Source organism: Pseudorca crassidens, chromosome 10 (assembly GCF_039906515.1).
Source record: "Pseudorca crassidens isolate mPseCra1 chromosome 10, mPseCra1.hap1, whole genome shotgun sequence".
Lineage (NCBI taxonomy): Eukaryota > Metazoa > Chordata > Mammalia > Artiodactyla > Delphinidae > Pseudorca > Pseudorca crassidens.
This window is the reverse complement of record NC_090305.1, coordinates 66,785,730-66,801,138: the sequence shown is the minus strand read 5'-3', so window position 1 is coordinate 66,801,138 and position 15,409 is coordinate 66,785,730. Positions and strand designations below refer to the sequence as shown.

At 62.7% G+C, this 15,409-nt stretch overlaps 1 protein-coding gene across 9 annotated transcripts in view; it reads right to left on the bottom strand.

Moving 5' to 3' along the window:
- The window catches only part of NBEAL2 (neurobeachin like 2), a 31,882-nt gene that overhangs the window by 4,799 nt on the left and 11,674 nt on the right, over nucleotides 1-15,409 (bottom strand). For 6 of the 9 annotated variants that reach the window (XM_067754150.1, XM_067754152.1, XM_067754151.1 and 3 more), the window contains exons 7-42: nucleotides 14,788-14,873; nucleotides 14,406-14,688; nucleotides 14,137-14,243; nucleotides 13,575-13,655; nucleotides 12,050-12,133; nucleotides 11,546-11,644; nucleotides 10,488-11,089; nucleotides 10,273-10,405; nucleotides 10,067-10,186; nucleotides 9,540-9,861; nucleotides 9,229-9,311; nucleotides 9,022-9,114; nucleotides 8,652-8,829; nucleotides 8,390-8,523; nucleotides 7,858-8,017; nucleotides 7,527-7,629; nucleotides 7,206-7,359; nucleotides 6,944-7,102; nucleotides 6,595-6,754; nucleotides 6,333-6,418; nucleotides 5,653-6,165; nucleotides 4,812-4,990; nucleotides 4,558-4,717; nucleotides 4,180-4,317; nucleotides 3,494-4,087; nucleotides 3,183-3,340; nucleotides 2,916-3,040; nucleotides 2,697-2,832; nucleotides 2,062-2,222; nucleotides 1,647-1,963; nucleotides 1,451-1,546; nucleotides 1,019-1,143; nucleotides 794-934; nucleotides 496-626; nucleotides 270-379; nucleotides 63-180 (exon numbers count right to left, since the gene is read on the bottom strand). In XM_067754150.1, coding sequence (XP_067610251.1) covers nucleotides 63-180; nucleotides 270-379; nucleotides 496-626; nucleotides 794-934; nucleotides 1,019-1,143; nucleotides 1,451-1,546; nucleotides 1,647-1,963; nucleotides 2,062-2,222; nucleotides 2,697-2,832; nucleotides 2,916-3,040; nucleotides 3,183-3,340; nucleotides 3,494-4,087; nucleotides 4,180-4,317; nucleotides 4,558-4,717; nucleotides 4,812-4,990; nucleotides 5,653-6,165; nucleotides 6,333-6,418; nucleotides 6,595-6,754; nucleotides 6,944-7,102; nucleotides 7,206-7,359; nucleotides 7,527-7,629; nucleotides 7,858-8,017; nucleotides 8,390-8,523; nucleotides 8,652-8,829; nucleotides 9,022-9,114; nucleotides 9,229-9,311; nucleotides 9,540-9,861; nucleotides 10,067-10,186; nucleotides 10,273-10,405; nucleotides 10,488-11,089; nucleotides 11,546-11,644; nucleotides 12,050-12,133; nucleotides 13,575-13,655; nucleotides 14,137-14,243; nucleotides 14,406-14,688; nucleotides 14,788-14,873 — 6,429 coding nt within the window. Of the gene's footprint in view, nucleotides 1-62; nucleotides 181-269; nucleotides 380-495; nucleotides 627-793; nucleotides 935-1,018; nucleotides 1,144-1,450; nucleotides 1,547-1,646; nucleotides 1,964-2,061; nucleotides 2,223-2,696; nucleotides 2,833-2,915; nucleotides 3,041-3,182; nucleotides 3,341-3,493; nucleotides 4,088-4,179; nucleotides 4,318-4,557; nucleotides 4,718-4,811; nucleotides 4,991-5,652; nucleotides 6,166-6,332; nucleotides 6,419-6,594; nucleotides 6,755-6,943; nucleotides 7,103-7,205; nucleotides 7,360-7,526; nucleotides 7,630-7,857; nucleotides 8,018-8,389; nucleotides 8,524-8,651; nucleotides 8,830-9,021; nucleotides 9,115-9,228; nucleotides 9,312-9,539; nucleotides 9,862-10,066; nucleotides 10,187-10,272; nucleotides 10,406-10,487; nucleotides 11,090-11,545; nucleotides 11,645-12,049; nucleotides 12,134-13,574; nucleotides 13,656-14,136; nucleotides 14,244-14,405; nucleotides 14,689-14,787; nucleotides 14,874-15,409 lie in introns of those variants that run through there. The other 3 variants (XM_067754155.1, XM_067754156.1, XR_010946998.1) reach the window with 3 other exon arrangements.

The following is a 15,409-nucleotide window of genomic DNA, read 5'->3' as shown; positions in this document are numbered from 1 at the left end:
GCCCACCGCATTCACCCCTCCTCTGTGCCCCGGCTCCCACTTGAGTCAAGGACACTGCTCACCCTCATAGGTGCAGTAATAGAAGACGTTGAGGGCCTCCTCTGCAGCTGGCCCCCGCTGCTTGTAGCCAAAGATGAGGTCGATCCACTCGTGGAGGTGGGCGGACACATATTCTGACTCCTGGGGGCGGGGAGGAGGCAGTCAGTCCAGGAACGGCTGACTCCCCCACCAACCCCGGCTGCCCGCCTGTCTGCGTGTGCTCATCTCACCAGAGCCCGGCGGTGCTGCTGGATGAAGTCCTCAGGAGAGCTGGCCCACGGGGGCAGCACCACGTCGCCTACCTTCTCGTTGGTCAGCTGCAGGCAGCCCAGGTCAAAGCCTGGCACAGAAGACTGGGTCAGCTGTCTCTCTACGCCACCTTCACCTGCTCCCTGGCCACCACCCCCAACCCGAGCTCTCCATCCCCACACCTCCTGCCCCGACGCCAGCTCCTACCATTCTGGTTCTCCAGGAAATCAGGGAAGTAGAAGAACTCTGGGATGAGCTCCTTCACATCGGCTGGGCTCTCCAGGCGGGCCTGCCAGGCTGCTGCCACCGAGTGGAACTGCCGGTCAGAGCAGTCAAAGCTAGGGAGGGGCACGGGCCAAAGTGAGGTGGAGAGAAGGGAGACAGTGGGGGAGAAGGTGTGGCCGCAGGAAAGCCGAGAGCCAGAGGGTCCAGGGTGCCTGGAAGACCTGCCTCTTCCCTTCATCCACCCTGCCCTGCCCTGCACCATCTGCCTGCCCCTCCGCACCGGCCACTCTGCAGCTGGACGTGCAGGGAGGTGAAGGGTTCCACGCGGATGAGGTAGTGCATCACACCTGCTGCGTTGGAATAGTGGGTGCCATAGTGGAATCTGTCAATGGTGCCCGCTGGGTCCTCGAAGCTCTCGTACCTAGAGCAACAGTTGGGGGGAGTCAGCAGAAGCCCTCCTCTTGTCCATCCCAACCCCCGAGCCCAGCCTCACTCAGGCACTCACTTCTCTCTCACAAGCTGGGCATGCTTGGGATTCACCACACCGATGGGCTTGGACAGGTCCCGGAAGACGACTGGGTTGCTGAGGTCCAACGTTGGGGACACATAGTCCTGTAGGACCCAGGGGAACTGGCCGCCCACCCGGGCAGGAGCTGCATGAGGGTCCTGATGGCCTACCTGCCCTGCCCTCACCCTCACCCTCAAGAAGACGGGCGGAGCCCACAGGTGGGGATGCACCACGTGGAGGGGCTGCAGGGGAGCAGGAGGGACTGTCTGGGACAGGACTCCCTTCGGGGAGAACAGAGGCCAGGCCTCAGACAGCACCCGCCCAGGACCAAGCTCAGGGCTCGGTCCTGACCAAGCATCAGTACCCACACTTGGGTGAACCAGGGCTGGCAGACCAGAGGAGTGGGGGAGGTGGGGAGCAGGCCCTCACCACAGGGTACTGAGACAAGTCATTGTAGGTCCGCCCCGCAATGGTGTTGAGTTGCATCAGGTACTCGAAGTTGGAGATCTCACGCTGTACCCATTTCTGGGGGGCAGGGGCAAGAGGTGAGCCAGCTGGGCTGCCAGCCCTCTTCCCAACCGCCAGGCCCTGACCTCACCCGATCCTCACACTCCAGGGCTCTCACCTGGGTAAGGCCTGAGGCGCGCAGCATCTCCTGGGGGGAGCGGCTGCTCAGGTAGCCTTGGGTGGGGGGTCGCAGGCGCAGGAGCCACGAGTACACCTGGTTCCGCACCTGGGTGTGGGGTGGGATGGGGCAGGGTTGGGGCCTGGGGGCCTGGCACGGAGATGAGGCCGTGGCCCCACCCATCTTGCAGGGGAAGTTGAGGAAGTAGTTGGCCTGATCAATGAAGAAGAGCTCAAGCGCCGAACGGCGCAGGTTGAAACGCCGCAGGTGGACCTCGCGGAGCTGGGCCAGTGGGCGCCGGAAGTCATGGCCGATGCCTGTGGGGACGGACAGCGAGTGCAGAAGTCACTCGCCCCGGCCCCACTGTACCCCAGCCATCCCTGCCGTCCCTCCGTCCCGTTCCATCAGAACACACCCTCCTCGGTTTCCACACGCTCAGCGCTGCCGTCGTAGAAATACACGTGCTGGGTAGTGACCTCCAGCAGCCCTGGGACCACAGCCACCACTGTGACCAGCTGGCACTCAGCTGACAGCACCAGCTTCTCATGCTGCTCGTCCAGCTCTGCGGCCTCCAACCTGGGGGCCGGCACCCACTTTAGGCTCCAGACTCTGGGGTCCCCTTTCTGACAAGCCCAAGGACCACGCTCTCAGAGCACCACCAAGTCATGAGATGCACAGCTCATGACTCCCAGAGGAGGAGGAGCTGCCCAGGGTCCAGACTGACCACAGTCCCCGCCCCGAAACCTGGGCCTCTGAATGTCTTGCCAGGACACCAACCCCCATCCCCGGCTTCCCTCACTCAGCCCCTGCCTGCTCCCAGGGCCCCCATCCTAGTCTGGTCTGTGTTTCTCAGTCCTGCTCTGGGGTGCCGAGCCATGAAAGAGCAACTATCCATTCTGTTATAGCTGTGCTCAATACTCCCACCTGATTTTGGACCATCCCTTTCAGCGGGAGGGGAAACAGACTCCGGAGTCAATTCCACCACCGGCCAGCACACACTGGAGCAGACCCGTTGCCCCCATCAATCAGCTCTTTCCCAGCCCCACTCACGCGGTCTCCAGCGCAGCCAGCTCATCCTCACCCAGCTGGTCTTCCTGCAGCTCCTCGGGTAGGCTGCTGACTTTGGCCTCTTTGGTCACTGCTAGAGGCAGGGAGGCCTCCTCTGCGGGTGTCAGGGGGGCCTCACCTGCAATGGGCCCAAGGGTGCTCAGCCAGAGACAAGACAGGGCGTACGAGGTTGGGTGGACCCAGCTCAGCACACCCTCTCACCCAGGTTGTCGCGTAGGGCACTGGCTTCCAGGTGAGGGTTGAAGTGATGGTTGGGCACCAGCTTCAGACGCATGCGCGAGTATGTCTCGGCACTGGAGAGCTTCCAGCGGGGGGTGGGCGGGTCCCTACAGATACGTCCCCAGTGATGGTCACGGGCAGAAGGCTATAGACCTCTGGGTTCCTCCCAGGTTCCTCCCCAAAGGCACCCTCCCGGCTCCTCCCTCCCAAGTCCCACCCCACCCGGACTCCACCCAGAACCCCGCCCACCTCAGGGCCCAGGCCCCACAGGGGCTAGAGAGCTGACGCCACAGCGCCCCCCAGTGCAGCAGGGCGGTCGAGTGCTGCGCTGCCTGCTGCTTCAGGGCCGCTGTGTACCGCAGCCCCTCCAAGCGTGCCCGCCGCTGTGCAGGTTCCAGCACCAGCTCCTGAGGAGTGGGGGGGGGTGGGTAGGGTGGAGGAACGGGTGAGTCCCGCTGGCTGCTTCATGTGCTGTCCCTGTTTCTCCACTCCGTCCCATCAGCCGTCCTCTGGGCCCACGTGTGGAGCAGCTCCCCGCCCCCCCGCCTCGGGTCGCACACCTGGAAGGCCCGACGACCGCGTGCCCGCTCCCGCTGGCGCCGCTGCCCACTGCTCATGAGCATGTCGTAGCAGGCATTCCAGAAGCCTGACATGAGGTCGTGGCTCTTAGCGTAGGTGTCCATTTCGAACTGCGACATGGTGGGCTGCACCTGGAGGATGGGACAGGGACAGGAGACCGGTGCTCGATGTGGGTCCCCAGCTCGCACTTCTCTGCCCGTGCCCCCAGCTCCAGGCACCTGCTTGTCGATGAAGTGACGCCATTCGGGGGTGGCACAAAAGGCCTGGAAGTCCTCGAAGAAGGTGGGGCTGCCGTTGGTGGGAGGCAGGGAAGGCAGCCCCCACTGCAGCCCCAGGGGCCCGTAGGCACGGTTCAGCAGTGTGCGCACCAGCGGTACCAGCCATGAGCAGCGCTCTGCAGCAGCGGCTGCAGCTGGGGGCTCCCCGTCCCCGGTGGGGGTCTCTGAGGCTGGGGTGTTCAGCGCCCGTGCCAGCGCCGCCTCCAGCTTGGAGAGCACATAACAAGCCTCCTCCCGGCGCATGGGCACTGCAGTCTGCAGCAGTGCGTGCAGCTTTACATAGGCCTGGGCGTGCAGCTGTGGACCGAAGGGGTGGAGGTGTCACCAGCTACTCCCGGAGTTCCCTATACCCACCACACACCCTCCCCTCACACCCACCCTGTGCTCACCTGTGGGTCCTCCAGCAGAATGTAGCCAAGCACGAGGCGCAGGCCAATCTGTGCCATCTCTCGGAGATCTGCTGTGCCATTGGCCAGGTGCAGCCAGGCCCCCAGGCGATCAAGCAGGCTGCACACACCTTCAAAGAGCTGCCACACACCATATATTCCAGGCGGCCATCACCAGAGGAGGCCAACACCCCATGGGGCAAGAGCAAGGTGAGGTTTGGGCTGGAGGCCAGGGAGGGTTTGTACATACAGATAAACCTACGCTCACAGATACCGGAGCTGATGAACCCATGACGGCACACGTGTACTCATCCACCTCCCAGACCAGATGCCCTCAGGTGCACGAGAACACTGAGCACGTGCCCCTCTGAGCTATCATACCTTCTCACTCCACAGCTCCTGGTTACCGTGGCCCTCGGCACACAGGAAGTCCTGCAGCAGGCGCAGCAGCCAGAGCGCCTGCTGGGTGAGGCTGGCTAGGACCCCAAGGGGGGCCTCTTTGATGTCGGTCAGGGCTGACTCCAGCATCATCTCCAGGAGGCTGGAGAGGGGCGAGGGACTCAGGTGTCTACCTGACCGCCTTCTTGGCCCCAGGTTTCCCCGAGGCTCTTCCCCCTCCTGAGTCACCCCCTCACCTGCGCTTGATGCAGTCTGGTGGGCACACAAGCGTGGCCGAGGCCCCCAGCTGGGTGAGCACGGAGAAGACCTGGCCGCGCTCCCGCCAGGCAGCCTCGTCACTGCCATCCACTCCCCGCCAAGTCACCGAGAACAGCACGTTGGTGAGCAGGTTACAAAGCTCCTCCTCACAGGTTTGCTGCGGACACAGGGGGTGTGTGGGGTGCAGGCTGGGGAGGGAGGCAATCACTGCCCCACTACCATCCCTGTTCAGCACGTCCACCCACCCACTAGTAGGGACAGCAGGAAGCCGAGCCTCTGGCCAACAGCCGAGCCAGTCTGGTGCTAAAGGCCTAAACAGATGGTGTGGGCCTCAGCCACTGCCCGAGTTCCAGGGAGGATCCTGGGATTCCAGGACTCCTAAGAGGAGATGAGGTAGTTCACACGGTTACCTCACAGTCCTCACAGGCCTCAAGGACTGTCCTAGAATTCTCTGGAAGCATGCCATGGAATAAGCAGACGCCCATCCCCGGATCCAGAAGCACAGGCAGGACCCTTAGAGCAATACTGCCCACGGGCCCCGTGAAGTCCCTGCCTCACAGGCTCTCTAGGGCCTTCTGAAGCCTGGTTAGTGCCCCCAACTCTGTCTCAGCATGACTTGCCCTGTTCCAGAATACTCCCCACCCCCCAGGGAACACACTGCAGATAAAAGCTACGAGGCAGCAGCGCCAGACCCGAAGAGCAGTTGTAGCCCTGATGTCAAATAGGGCAACACCTGTGGAAAAGCTACGCTGCCTGCCCCGTGTCCCAGAGGTGCCCTCCCTTGGTGCCGTACGGTGGTAGAGGGTGGGCCCGCCTCACCTGAGGGTTGCTTGTATTAGAGGTGTCATCCCCACTGATGGTGGGCTCTGGCAGGCTGCCATCCTCCAGCACATTGGAGAGACTGGAGCTGTGGCGGCCCTGGGCAATAGGGAAGGACCGGGGTCCATCCAGCGGGGAAGGGGTGCCAGGCTGGCTGGCTGGAGTGAGAGTCCCACTGCCACTGCCACCGCCAGCAGTATTGCCTGAACTCACACTGGCCCGTTCCGGGCCCAGCTCAAAGGGTGTGGAGAATGGGGAAAGAGCCTGGTAAAAGGCGTCAGGGTCAGGGCAGGGGACCTCCGCGGGCAGGAAGACGTCCGAAGGCTCAGGTGACTCAGTGGGTGGCTTGTGTAAGGCTGGCTCCGGGGAGGTGGGTGGCTCGGGGGTAAAGGGCAGGGGACTGCCAGCTGTGACGGCTTCCAGGACAAACAGCCGGGTCAGCACATCCTGCCAGCCGGCCTGTCGGGCCAGCAGCCGCACTACGTCTGGCTGTCCGTAGATGAGGTGGAAGAGCTGCCGGGCCAGGGCACAGCAAGTGAGGGACTCATCCGACAGCCTGCCCCAGCCCCTCCTCCTGGGGCCTTTGCATGGGAGGCCTCCAGAGACCCCTCGTCACAGGCAAAGGCCGCAGGGTAGAAGCCGCCCCCCAACCCCCAACAAAGCTTTCACTTCCCACTCACCTGACGACAGATGTCTAGGCGGATGCTGAGGTCAGCCTGCAGGGACAGCTGCACCACAGCCAATAGATCTGAGAGGTTCAGGCAATCTGGGAAAACGGCCAGAAAAGGCCTGAGGGACTGACCCCAGAGAGGGACTGTGCTCCTCTGCTGGCTCAGCCTTGGTCCCTTGGTCCCAACACCTTCCCTATTCCCACCTGCCCTGGTTCCTGGATCCACATCACCCCTCTACTTGGCCTGCCTCTTGGCCCCAAACAGGTTGTACCTGCCCCCAGGAACAGCTTGAAGAGGCCCTGGCAGAGCTGGGGGGAAACAGCCCCCTCCGGCAGGCAGGCAACGAGACCCTGGAGGCCACACTCTCGCAGCCGGAGCCGCTGGCGGCTGCGCTCAGGTAAGCGCTCATTCTGCTGCAGTCTGCGCAGGATCTGTGTAGGGGTCGTCATCATGGGGAAAGAGTTACTGGAGGAGGGTGAGTCACCACGCAGGCGTGTGGCTCCAAGAGAGGTCGGCAAAGGCAGCTTCACCCACCAGCCTAAGGCCTTCTGCACCTCTCTGGACTCAGGCGGGGGCCCCCGTGAATTAGGATGCCAGGGTCAGGAGTGAGCTGAGTGTACCTTGCAGACTCGGTCGGGCAGCAAGGGCATGGGCCTTGGCCGCACCAGCAGTGCCAGCAGCACCTCAAGGTTCCCTGGCTCCAGCAGGAAGACAGCCAAAGACTCCTGTGCTGGCGAGCCCTGCAGCAGTGCCAGCAGCAGGTCCAGCGCACCCAGCACCTGGGGATACAAAGTCTCACACTGAGCCGGCCACCCCCAACCCTGAACGTGGTCCACACTCCACCCCTCCCCCTAGTCTCACCCTCGCCAACCTCCAGCTTACCTGGCCATCATCACCCGCAGCCGCCAGAAAGTTCAGCACCACCTGCAGGTCATCAGCGGAAGAGCTCCGGACCAGAAACTCCCGCGCCAGGCCCAGGAGTGAAGTCTGCACTGTGCGCAGGTCATCAGCCGCTAGGGGGTGCTCCCGCTGTAGGCTGGGCAGGTCCCAGCAGAAACATGCACCCAGGGCCAGGAGAACACAGGGGCATGGAGGGGAGAACAGGGCAAGTGGGCAGGTGAGCTGGGGGACTGAACAGACCTGCCCCCAAGGCCAGAAGCTGCAGTGTCAGCACCCCACCCCATCTGCCCCCACCAGCCTCACCTGTAGTGAGCGCGCAGAGCATCGAGGATGAACTGGACCCCATACTTCTTCCGCAGCTTTTGTCTATGCTCACGGACTATGCTAGACACGTACTGGATGTGGCCTAAGTGGGAATCGGCAGAGGGCTCAGGCTACCTGACTGAGCCGGGTCCCTTCCATCCTCCAAGACAGGGGCCATGCCCCTGCCAGACCTCCCTGCCCACCTCCACCCCCCACCAGGAGAGGGTCATGGTCCCCTCAGACACCTCAGGGCAGATATGTCCCCTCAGATCACCCACAGGGTTATAGCTTCTCAGAACCTCCACCAACATCCCCAAGTCCCCACACCTACCCAGGCGCACAGCAAAGTCACTAAGGGTCCAGAGGTGAAAGTTGAAGAGCAAATGCTGGTAGAGCAGGTACAGGAGGGGCCCACCGCCCTCGGCTGCCACCTGCTCCATCAGAAGCTGGGCAGACATGAGCACATTCATGTCCATGGCCCAGCTGGGGACCTGGGGGAGGACAGAGGAGCTGGGGTGAGATATCAGGCCCTGCCCGCCCACTCTCAGGCCTCCCAATTTCCACCCTGCCCTGCACAGGCAGATGGACACAAGCATTCTGCCTGCTCAAAACGCTTCAGTGGCTCCCTGCTGTCTCTGAAGTGCAAGCTCCCAGACTGCTGTGCAGGTGCCCTGCGGTTCTGCTACTCCCCCCAGACCCTCTTAGCCAAACCCTGCCCAGCCTTTCAAGGCCCTGCTCAAATGCCACCTCTCCCAGGAGGCCCTCCCTGACTGATGCCATCAGGCTCCCCTTCTTGGTCCCTCCAATCAGTCCCCTTAGTCAGACAGGGCAGTCCCCTCCCCGCCTGCCCCAGCAGGCCCCACCTTGCGCAGGAGGGCCCCAATGATGGCAGGCCCCTGGCACTGCACCAGGCTCTCCTGGTTCACAGCATGGCCCTGTAGGAAGTTCCGCAGCATCAGCAGAAAGGCAGCCACTGCATTCCTCTCCATTCGCTCCTCTACCGCCACCAGGAAGGGAACAGATGTACCTCAAAGGCCTGCCAGTGGCCACAGAGACCTCAAGCAGTCCAGTCCCCCAACCATGCCAAGATCTCCTCCCCCAAGTTCAGGCAGCAGGGACACTTACCTGAGGACCTGCCCAGTGGGAGAAGCAGTCCCTGGGTGGTGTTGTGGCCAGAGGTCAGTTCGGGCCCCACAAGGTCATGTGTTTCTGCTGGACCTGCCTCGGCTTCTTGGGGCTGTGTAGCCACTCGTTCCAGCAGGGGCAGCAGGGCACCCATGCCTCCCACGCAATTCACCACATCCTGCGGGTGGGGGCACCCATGAGAGGGCAGCACCCAGCCATTTCCTGCTCCACTCCATCCCAGCAGACCCTCCAGCCTGGAAATCTGGGTCTCCTCAAGACCTCCCAGGGCACAGTGCCACTCCCCAGCCCGCCCTGTACACATGTGCCCATGCTCATGCTTCCTGCACACACTGCTCACGTGAGCACACACCTTCACGTCCCAGGTCTCCACCCTGTGGCCTGTCAGGCGGCCATCCAGCCCGTGACCAGGGGACAGGTCCAGGCAGATGTTGTTCTTACAGGCCTGCGGACAGGGGGTGAGCAGGCAGCAAGGCTCAGTGGAGGAGGTGGTGGGAGACAGAGGGTGTGAGGCAGGGGGAGGGAGCGGGATTAAGCCAACTGCCCACCTCCGCAGTACCTGAGGTGAGTAATGGAGGAGCAGCTTGGTGCCAAGTTCATGCAGTTCACCCTCGGGCTTGAAGGGTGCTCTCTCATTGGGCCCTGGGGGGTGGGCAGGGGGGCTTCAGACCTGGCTGGGCTTCTGGCCAAACCCCACACACAGCCTGCCTCTTCTCTGCCTGATAAGAGGACAGACCCCGCCCCTCCCAGGGACACCTTCCCCCCGCCAGACCCCTCGTTTCTGGCCTGGGCACTTGTTGAGACCCAACCAGTTGGGTCCTGGGGCAAAGCGGTAGGGGCTGGGCAGGGCACGGGGACGGCGCTGCATACCCAGGGTGCACAGGACCCGCAGGGCTGCCGCCTGCAGGGCTTCATGGAAGATGGCCACAGCCCCCAGCTCGCCCTCCAGGGATGTGGGGCTGCCCCACCGAGTGTCCTGTGTGCCTGCGAGGGTGGAGCTGATGCTGCCCTCCTGCAGAGGGGCCACCAGCCCGGACCCCCAGCCAAGCCCTGTGGTGGCCGGGACTGACTGGGAGCGGGTGAGGGAGGGGTGAGTGTGAGCCAGGGCAGCGGGGACAGGTGGCGCAGGTAGGCCCGTGGTGGTGGTCGTTGTGCGGTGCCCAGCAGAGCCGATACAGCAGGAGGAGAAAGGCTGTGGGGCCAGGGTTGGGGGAGTGGTCAGGTCACAGCAGAGCCTGGGGTTCCACCTGCATCCAGTTCCTCGGTGACCCCCAAGGCTGCACAGGCCCCAGAGGCTGAGGCCTGTGGGGTGGGGGAGGGGGAACACAGGGCTCCAGGTCCCACCCTGTCCAAGTGCCCCCAGCTGCCCAAGCCTCCCTAAACCCTGCCTGGCACACCTCACTAAGGGAGGGGCAGCGAAGGGGTGCCGTCTTCACCAGATGGCCGTCTTTGTAGACATGCACCAGGTTCTGGCTGAAGGGCCGGCGCCCGGGCACATGGACAATGGCCACACAGTGCTAGAACAGAAGCCACAACATCAGGTCACAGGTTGGGACGTGGTGTCCCCTCCACCTCCCTGGGCCACATGAGGACGGAGGCTCACCCAGGCAGAGTCGGCAAAGGACACTTCAGGCAAGCTCATGGTCAAGTACTCCTTCCGGGTGCACACGGCCACCACCAGGGTCCCAGCCGCCATGAAGAAGGCTTCAAACCCTGAGCCGCTGCTGGTGAAGAAGCTGGGGGCAGGCCAAGCCAGTTATGCCCGCTGGTTCTCCTGCTCACCCTGGCACCGCGCCCTGGTCCCTAGCAGTCACCCACCTGTACAGTTGCTTTCGCTGGAGCGGCCGGGTGGGGCCCGGAGCAGGTGTTACAGCCGTGGGGTGCAGACACAGCCAGGCATGGAAGGTGAAGCCAGGTCCTGGCCATCGCTGCACAGGGGGTACCATGATACCCGCCATGCTGGGCGTGAGGTCAAAGTAGCACAGGGCTCGTGCCGGGCCCTGGCGCCGGGCCATGCCTGAGAGCGCGCGGATGGTGGCACCTGCGTGTCGGGCAGCCCCGGCCTCAGCTCCACCCGGCCCTGAGTCCAGACCTGCTGGGGGACGAAGCAGGCGACGCAGCTCCAAGGGCCTTAGTGACACGTGGCCCAATGCTTGCAGCAGCGCCAGCAGCTGCTCCTGGCAGCGGGCCCCCAGGGCTGCCCCCTCGCTGAGTGTCTCCAACAGACAGCCCACCAGACCGGCCTGGACACACGTGGCACGGCTGGCAGGGCAGCTGTCACAGAGCCACCAGAGGCGCTGTGCTAGGAAGAGCCGCAGCTCAGCTGTGGGCAGTGCTGGCAGCCACCGCATTAGCACCAGCACCGGCTGCTCATTGCGGATTGGTGGTGGCGGACACGTGCTGTGGTTGCCCTCCACAGCCTGCGGGTGGAGAGAATGATAGTTCCCGGGCAACTGGCATGGAACAGGCCACCCTACCAACAGTGGGACTTCCTGTCTCAGTTTACTTGCCTCCAGCATGGGAACACAACGTGTGCTACCCCATCCAGCTCACAGGTTGTGTCTGAGGCTCAGGAAAGCCAGAGGTGCTCAGACAACCATTGCTACCAACAACAACCCTTGGCTTTCAGTCTAGGTTGGCCTAAACCCCAACTGCCTATTCCTAGGATCATCCTGGGGCTTGCTAACATGTAGCAGCTTCTGTTGGTAGCCCCATGCAGCTCAGAATCCTCACCCCAGTGACCCTGACACACAGGGTCAGGCCCCAGGTCACACATAGTCAACATGGTCCCCTAAGGTGGAGAGCTCACCTTCCGTGGTAGCCCTGACTCACTCCTGGCTGCCCTTGGGACCCTGCCCCCAAGCCCTTGCCCTCACCATGTTGAGCAGCTCTTGCAACAGTCGATGGGTGGGGGGACCGTGACTCTGCAGAACCTCTTGCAGGTGAGGGTAGCCGATGCGCTCCTTAAACACCTCCTGTGCAGGGACGTGTGGGAAAGGAGTGAGTGTGTATGTGGGCCCCAGGGCGCACTCACACCCTACAGGAACCCTGGAGGAGGCATCAGCTTTCAGAGCCCCCTTGCCTGGCTCTGCCTCTGGGTCACAGTGCTAGCAGGGGAATAGGTCTACCTCAGAAGGCTGCAGATGGGGGTCAGCCACAAGCATCCTTCCACCCTCCAGCTCTGAGCCAGGATAGCCAGCTCCCAGGACTCACTAATGACCACGCTCGCCCAGGGGCCTGAGCCGTACCCCAGAGGGCAGGATGGTCACCTCCCCAGCTCACTTGCTCTGACAGCCATCAGCCAGGCCTGTTCTAGAGACAGCTGATCAACTGAACTCCCATCCCACACCCCTACTACAGCAGGACCGCAGCATCCTCACCTTGGCGGAGGGGGAGCCGCTCATGATGCAGGTCAACACTCTGACTACGTGGACTGCAATGGCGTCTGTGTCCTGGTCCAGTACCTTGGGGTGGGGAGGGACAGTCAGGAGAGGCAGGTGCCAGGACGTCGCAGCTGGCGGCACCCTGCAATAAAAGGGGTGCAGGGACAGGAACAGATGCCCCAAGGCAAGTAGCTGAGCTGGCTTGGGGCCCTGGGAGTGTGGAAGCCCTGTCTGGGCCATACAGTGCTAGAACAGAAGCCACCAGGCCCTCTACCCTTGCCCAGGCTGCCAAGCAGCTTGGCAAGGCCCACTTTGACAGAGAAGCCAGGGAAGAAACCAAGGCTGGGAAGGGCCTCACTGGGATACTGGGACAGATCACCAGTGAACCCTTTGGCCACAGCCCTCTGCCCTCCACTGTCCGGTGGGTTTATGGGCCCCGGTCTCCGCCCATCGCCACCCAAGCTAAACACATGTGCAGGCAGGCTGGCAAGTGTCCCATCACCCACGATGATTGACAGGGGGTTGGGGAATTTAGGGACAATCAATCACAGGACGTTAGAACCAGAAGAACCTTCGAGACCTTTAGGTCCCACCCTGCCCCTTTCCCCTAGATCCAGATGGGGCTGCTGAGGCTCGCCCTGGCTGCACCCAACAGCCAGAGGCAGCTCCTCCTTCACCCTGCCCTGCTGAGGGGCTGAGAAGTCAGGAGGGCTTGGAGAGTTTGTCAGCAGGTGCCAGGCTGTATTTCGGCTCCATGGGGCCCTTGGTCCCAGCTCTGCCTGACTCCCTAAGGGACCTCCGGCGATCTTTTCCCTCCTCCAGGCCTCAGTTTCCTCATCTGGAAAAAGCAGGGGTCTCACTGGCCTTGCCTGCTTTGTAGATGAATGGACATGCAGGTTCTCAGAAAACAGCCAAGTGCAATAGACACACAGGGCTGCTTCATGAGGACAAAGCCAGGGCGGGGCTCTGGAGGTGGGGGCCCAGGTGTTGAGCCACCAGAGAGAGGATGCCCCATGCAAAGCCCCTGACACCCCGCAGCCTCCTACAGCCCCCATGCAAGGTGAGGCAGGGAGCACGTCATGAGGGCATGAGGGGATAGGGAACTCCCAGTGACCCGCTTAGGGCAGGTGCAAGGATCCAAGCAAAGAAGTAGCCCCACGTGGGGGACCTCCTTCTCTGTGAGTGACCACAGCCAAATCCCTGAGTATCTGGCCTCTTGTTTCCCTTTCTGTGCAATGGGGGTGGGGTGGTTGAGTATCGAAGGTTCCTTCTAGGTTGGCATAGCCAAACCCCAGCTCCCAAGACTAATACAAGGCAGGGAACAGATCACAACTGTGCCATTTCCTAGGACTGGGATTTGGAAGGTAGGTGAGACAGCATGGGGGACCCAGCCCCATCACTAGGCTATACCAGGACTGGCATCGTTCCCCCTGCATAGTGCAGAAAGGCTCAAAGAGGGAGCCCCGGGGGGGTGGGTGCCCAGGGATGTGGGTGCCTGAGCTGGTCAGCCCCAGGGTGGTACCTTCTGGACATCGGGCTCGGTCAGTAACCAGGTAGCCAGGTCACTGTCCCCCTCAGGGGGCGCCCGGGCCTGCAAGTACAGCTGTCGGTGGGGGGGGGGGGAGGCACAAGGTAGAGGAGGCAGAGGAGAGAGAAGATGAGGGAAGGGTGGGATTAGAGCAGGACCTGGGGCAGTTGCCAGGGCTCCGCCCCATAGGGAAGGATGTGCCCTGAGCCCCAGGCCGAGCGCCCTACCAGGCACTAGGGAAGGGTAGGGGAGCCGAGGCACCCATACCCTGCCCAGAGGGACAGAGCCGGGGGCAGATAAGTAGGCAGGGATAGGCACTGCATCCGAAACAGCTGAGCCTTCCTCCTGCCCCTACGTTTGGGGTTGGGGAAAAGGGAAACAAGGGGCCAGGGCAGCTCCCGTCCTTCTACAACACCCTCTTCATGTGGGGTCCAGAGCCATCCTGAGCCCCAGGCCCTCCCACTGAAGTGCAAGCCATCCCACCAGCCCAAGTTTGCTCATCAGCAGCTCGGCATCCACACGTGATGCCCCCAGCCCCAGCCTGGGCCCCACCCACCTTGCTGTTCTGGATGAGGCGAATAAGGTGTTCAAAGCAATTGTTGCTGAGGAAGGTGGCCTGCAGCACTGGCCGGTCCTCACATGCCAGCATCATGGGGATGGCATCTGTGGAGAGGTCAAGGGTCAGCCCTGCCCAAGCCTGTCTCAGCAGCGCCTCTGGTCAGCCTTAAACCTTCTTCCCATACTGCCCAGGCCAGCCTTTCCATCATAACTTGGGCCTTCCCCTGCTAGTGCCACCTCCCCAAGAGCCCAAGAGGCTATACCCACCGAGCATGCTGACCCGTAGGGCGATGAGGGCCTCTTCGGGGTCCAGGCTTGGCCCGGCTGGCCAGTCGGCATTAAGGACACGGAAGTAGCCCTCAAGCAGGGCTCGGAGCTCTGGCCCCCGGGGGGGTGTGCGGCTGGCGTGCAGGACATGTACCGCACCCACCAGTGCCTCCAGTGCCAGCGGCACTAGGCGGGGGTCCTGGGCTGGCCCGTGGCCCCAGCCCCGCACCACATCCAGCAGGCCCTGAACAGTGCCAGCACTCACAGCCTTCTGCCCGTTCTCCTGCAGGTGTGGGCAGAGACGGGCAATGGGCAAAGGGCTCACCCAGCAGAGAGACTCTGAGACAGCCACCCTCGGGCCCCCAGGCTCCTCCAGGCCTACCTTCCCTCCTGCAAGGACAGCACCAAAGAGATGGATGAGACGCAGCAGGAGCACAGGCGGCAAGTGATCTGCATCCTGCAGGCTCTCTGATGGGGGTGGGGAGCAAGACAATGTCACAAAGCTTGCAGGGCTGTGGGTCCAGGGGACCACACAAGAGGTGGGTGCCCTGGGGTGGGAGTGGGGGGCTGGGTCAAGGAACAGGGCTGGGAGGCCCAATCTGAGGGAGAAGACCGGGTTCTGTGCTGGGAGTCTAAAATGTCATGATTCTATGCTAGGAGGTCTGAGGACACAGCCCTTCGTTGGGGAGCTTGTAGGGGGCATGGCCCTGCCCTGAGAGCCTAGCCAGCTCCCTGGAACCTTAAGCCCCAAAATGAGGACCCCAGGGTGAGCACCCCCCATGCACTTCCCCATGGCAACCCAGGGTTTAGTTTCTTAGATACAAGTCTCCTGGTCCCTCTGCCCTGTGATGGCTGGAGCATCCCATGACCGGCTCTGGGGACCCTGCCGTACCTACCATACAGATGCTCCACACACCATCCCCCTACACCCCCACTGGGGACTTCTAGGGGCTTTCACAGCGTCATATCTGGGAGGCCCACCTGGCCCTGCTCCAGTAAAGCTG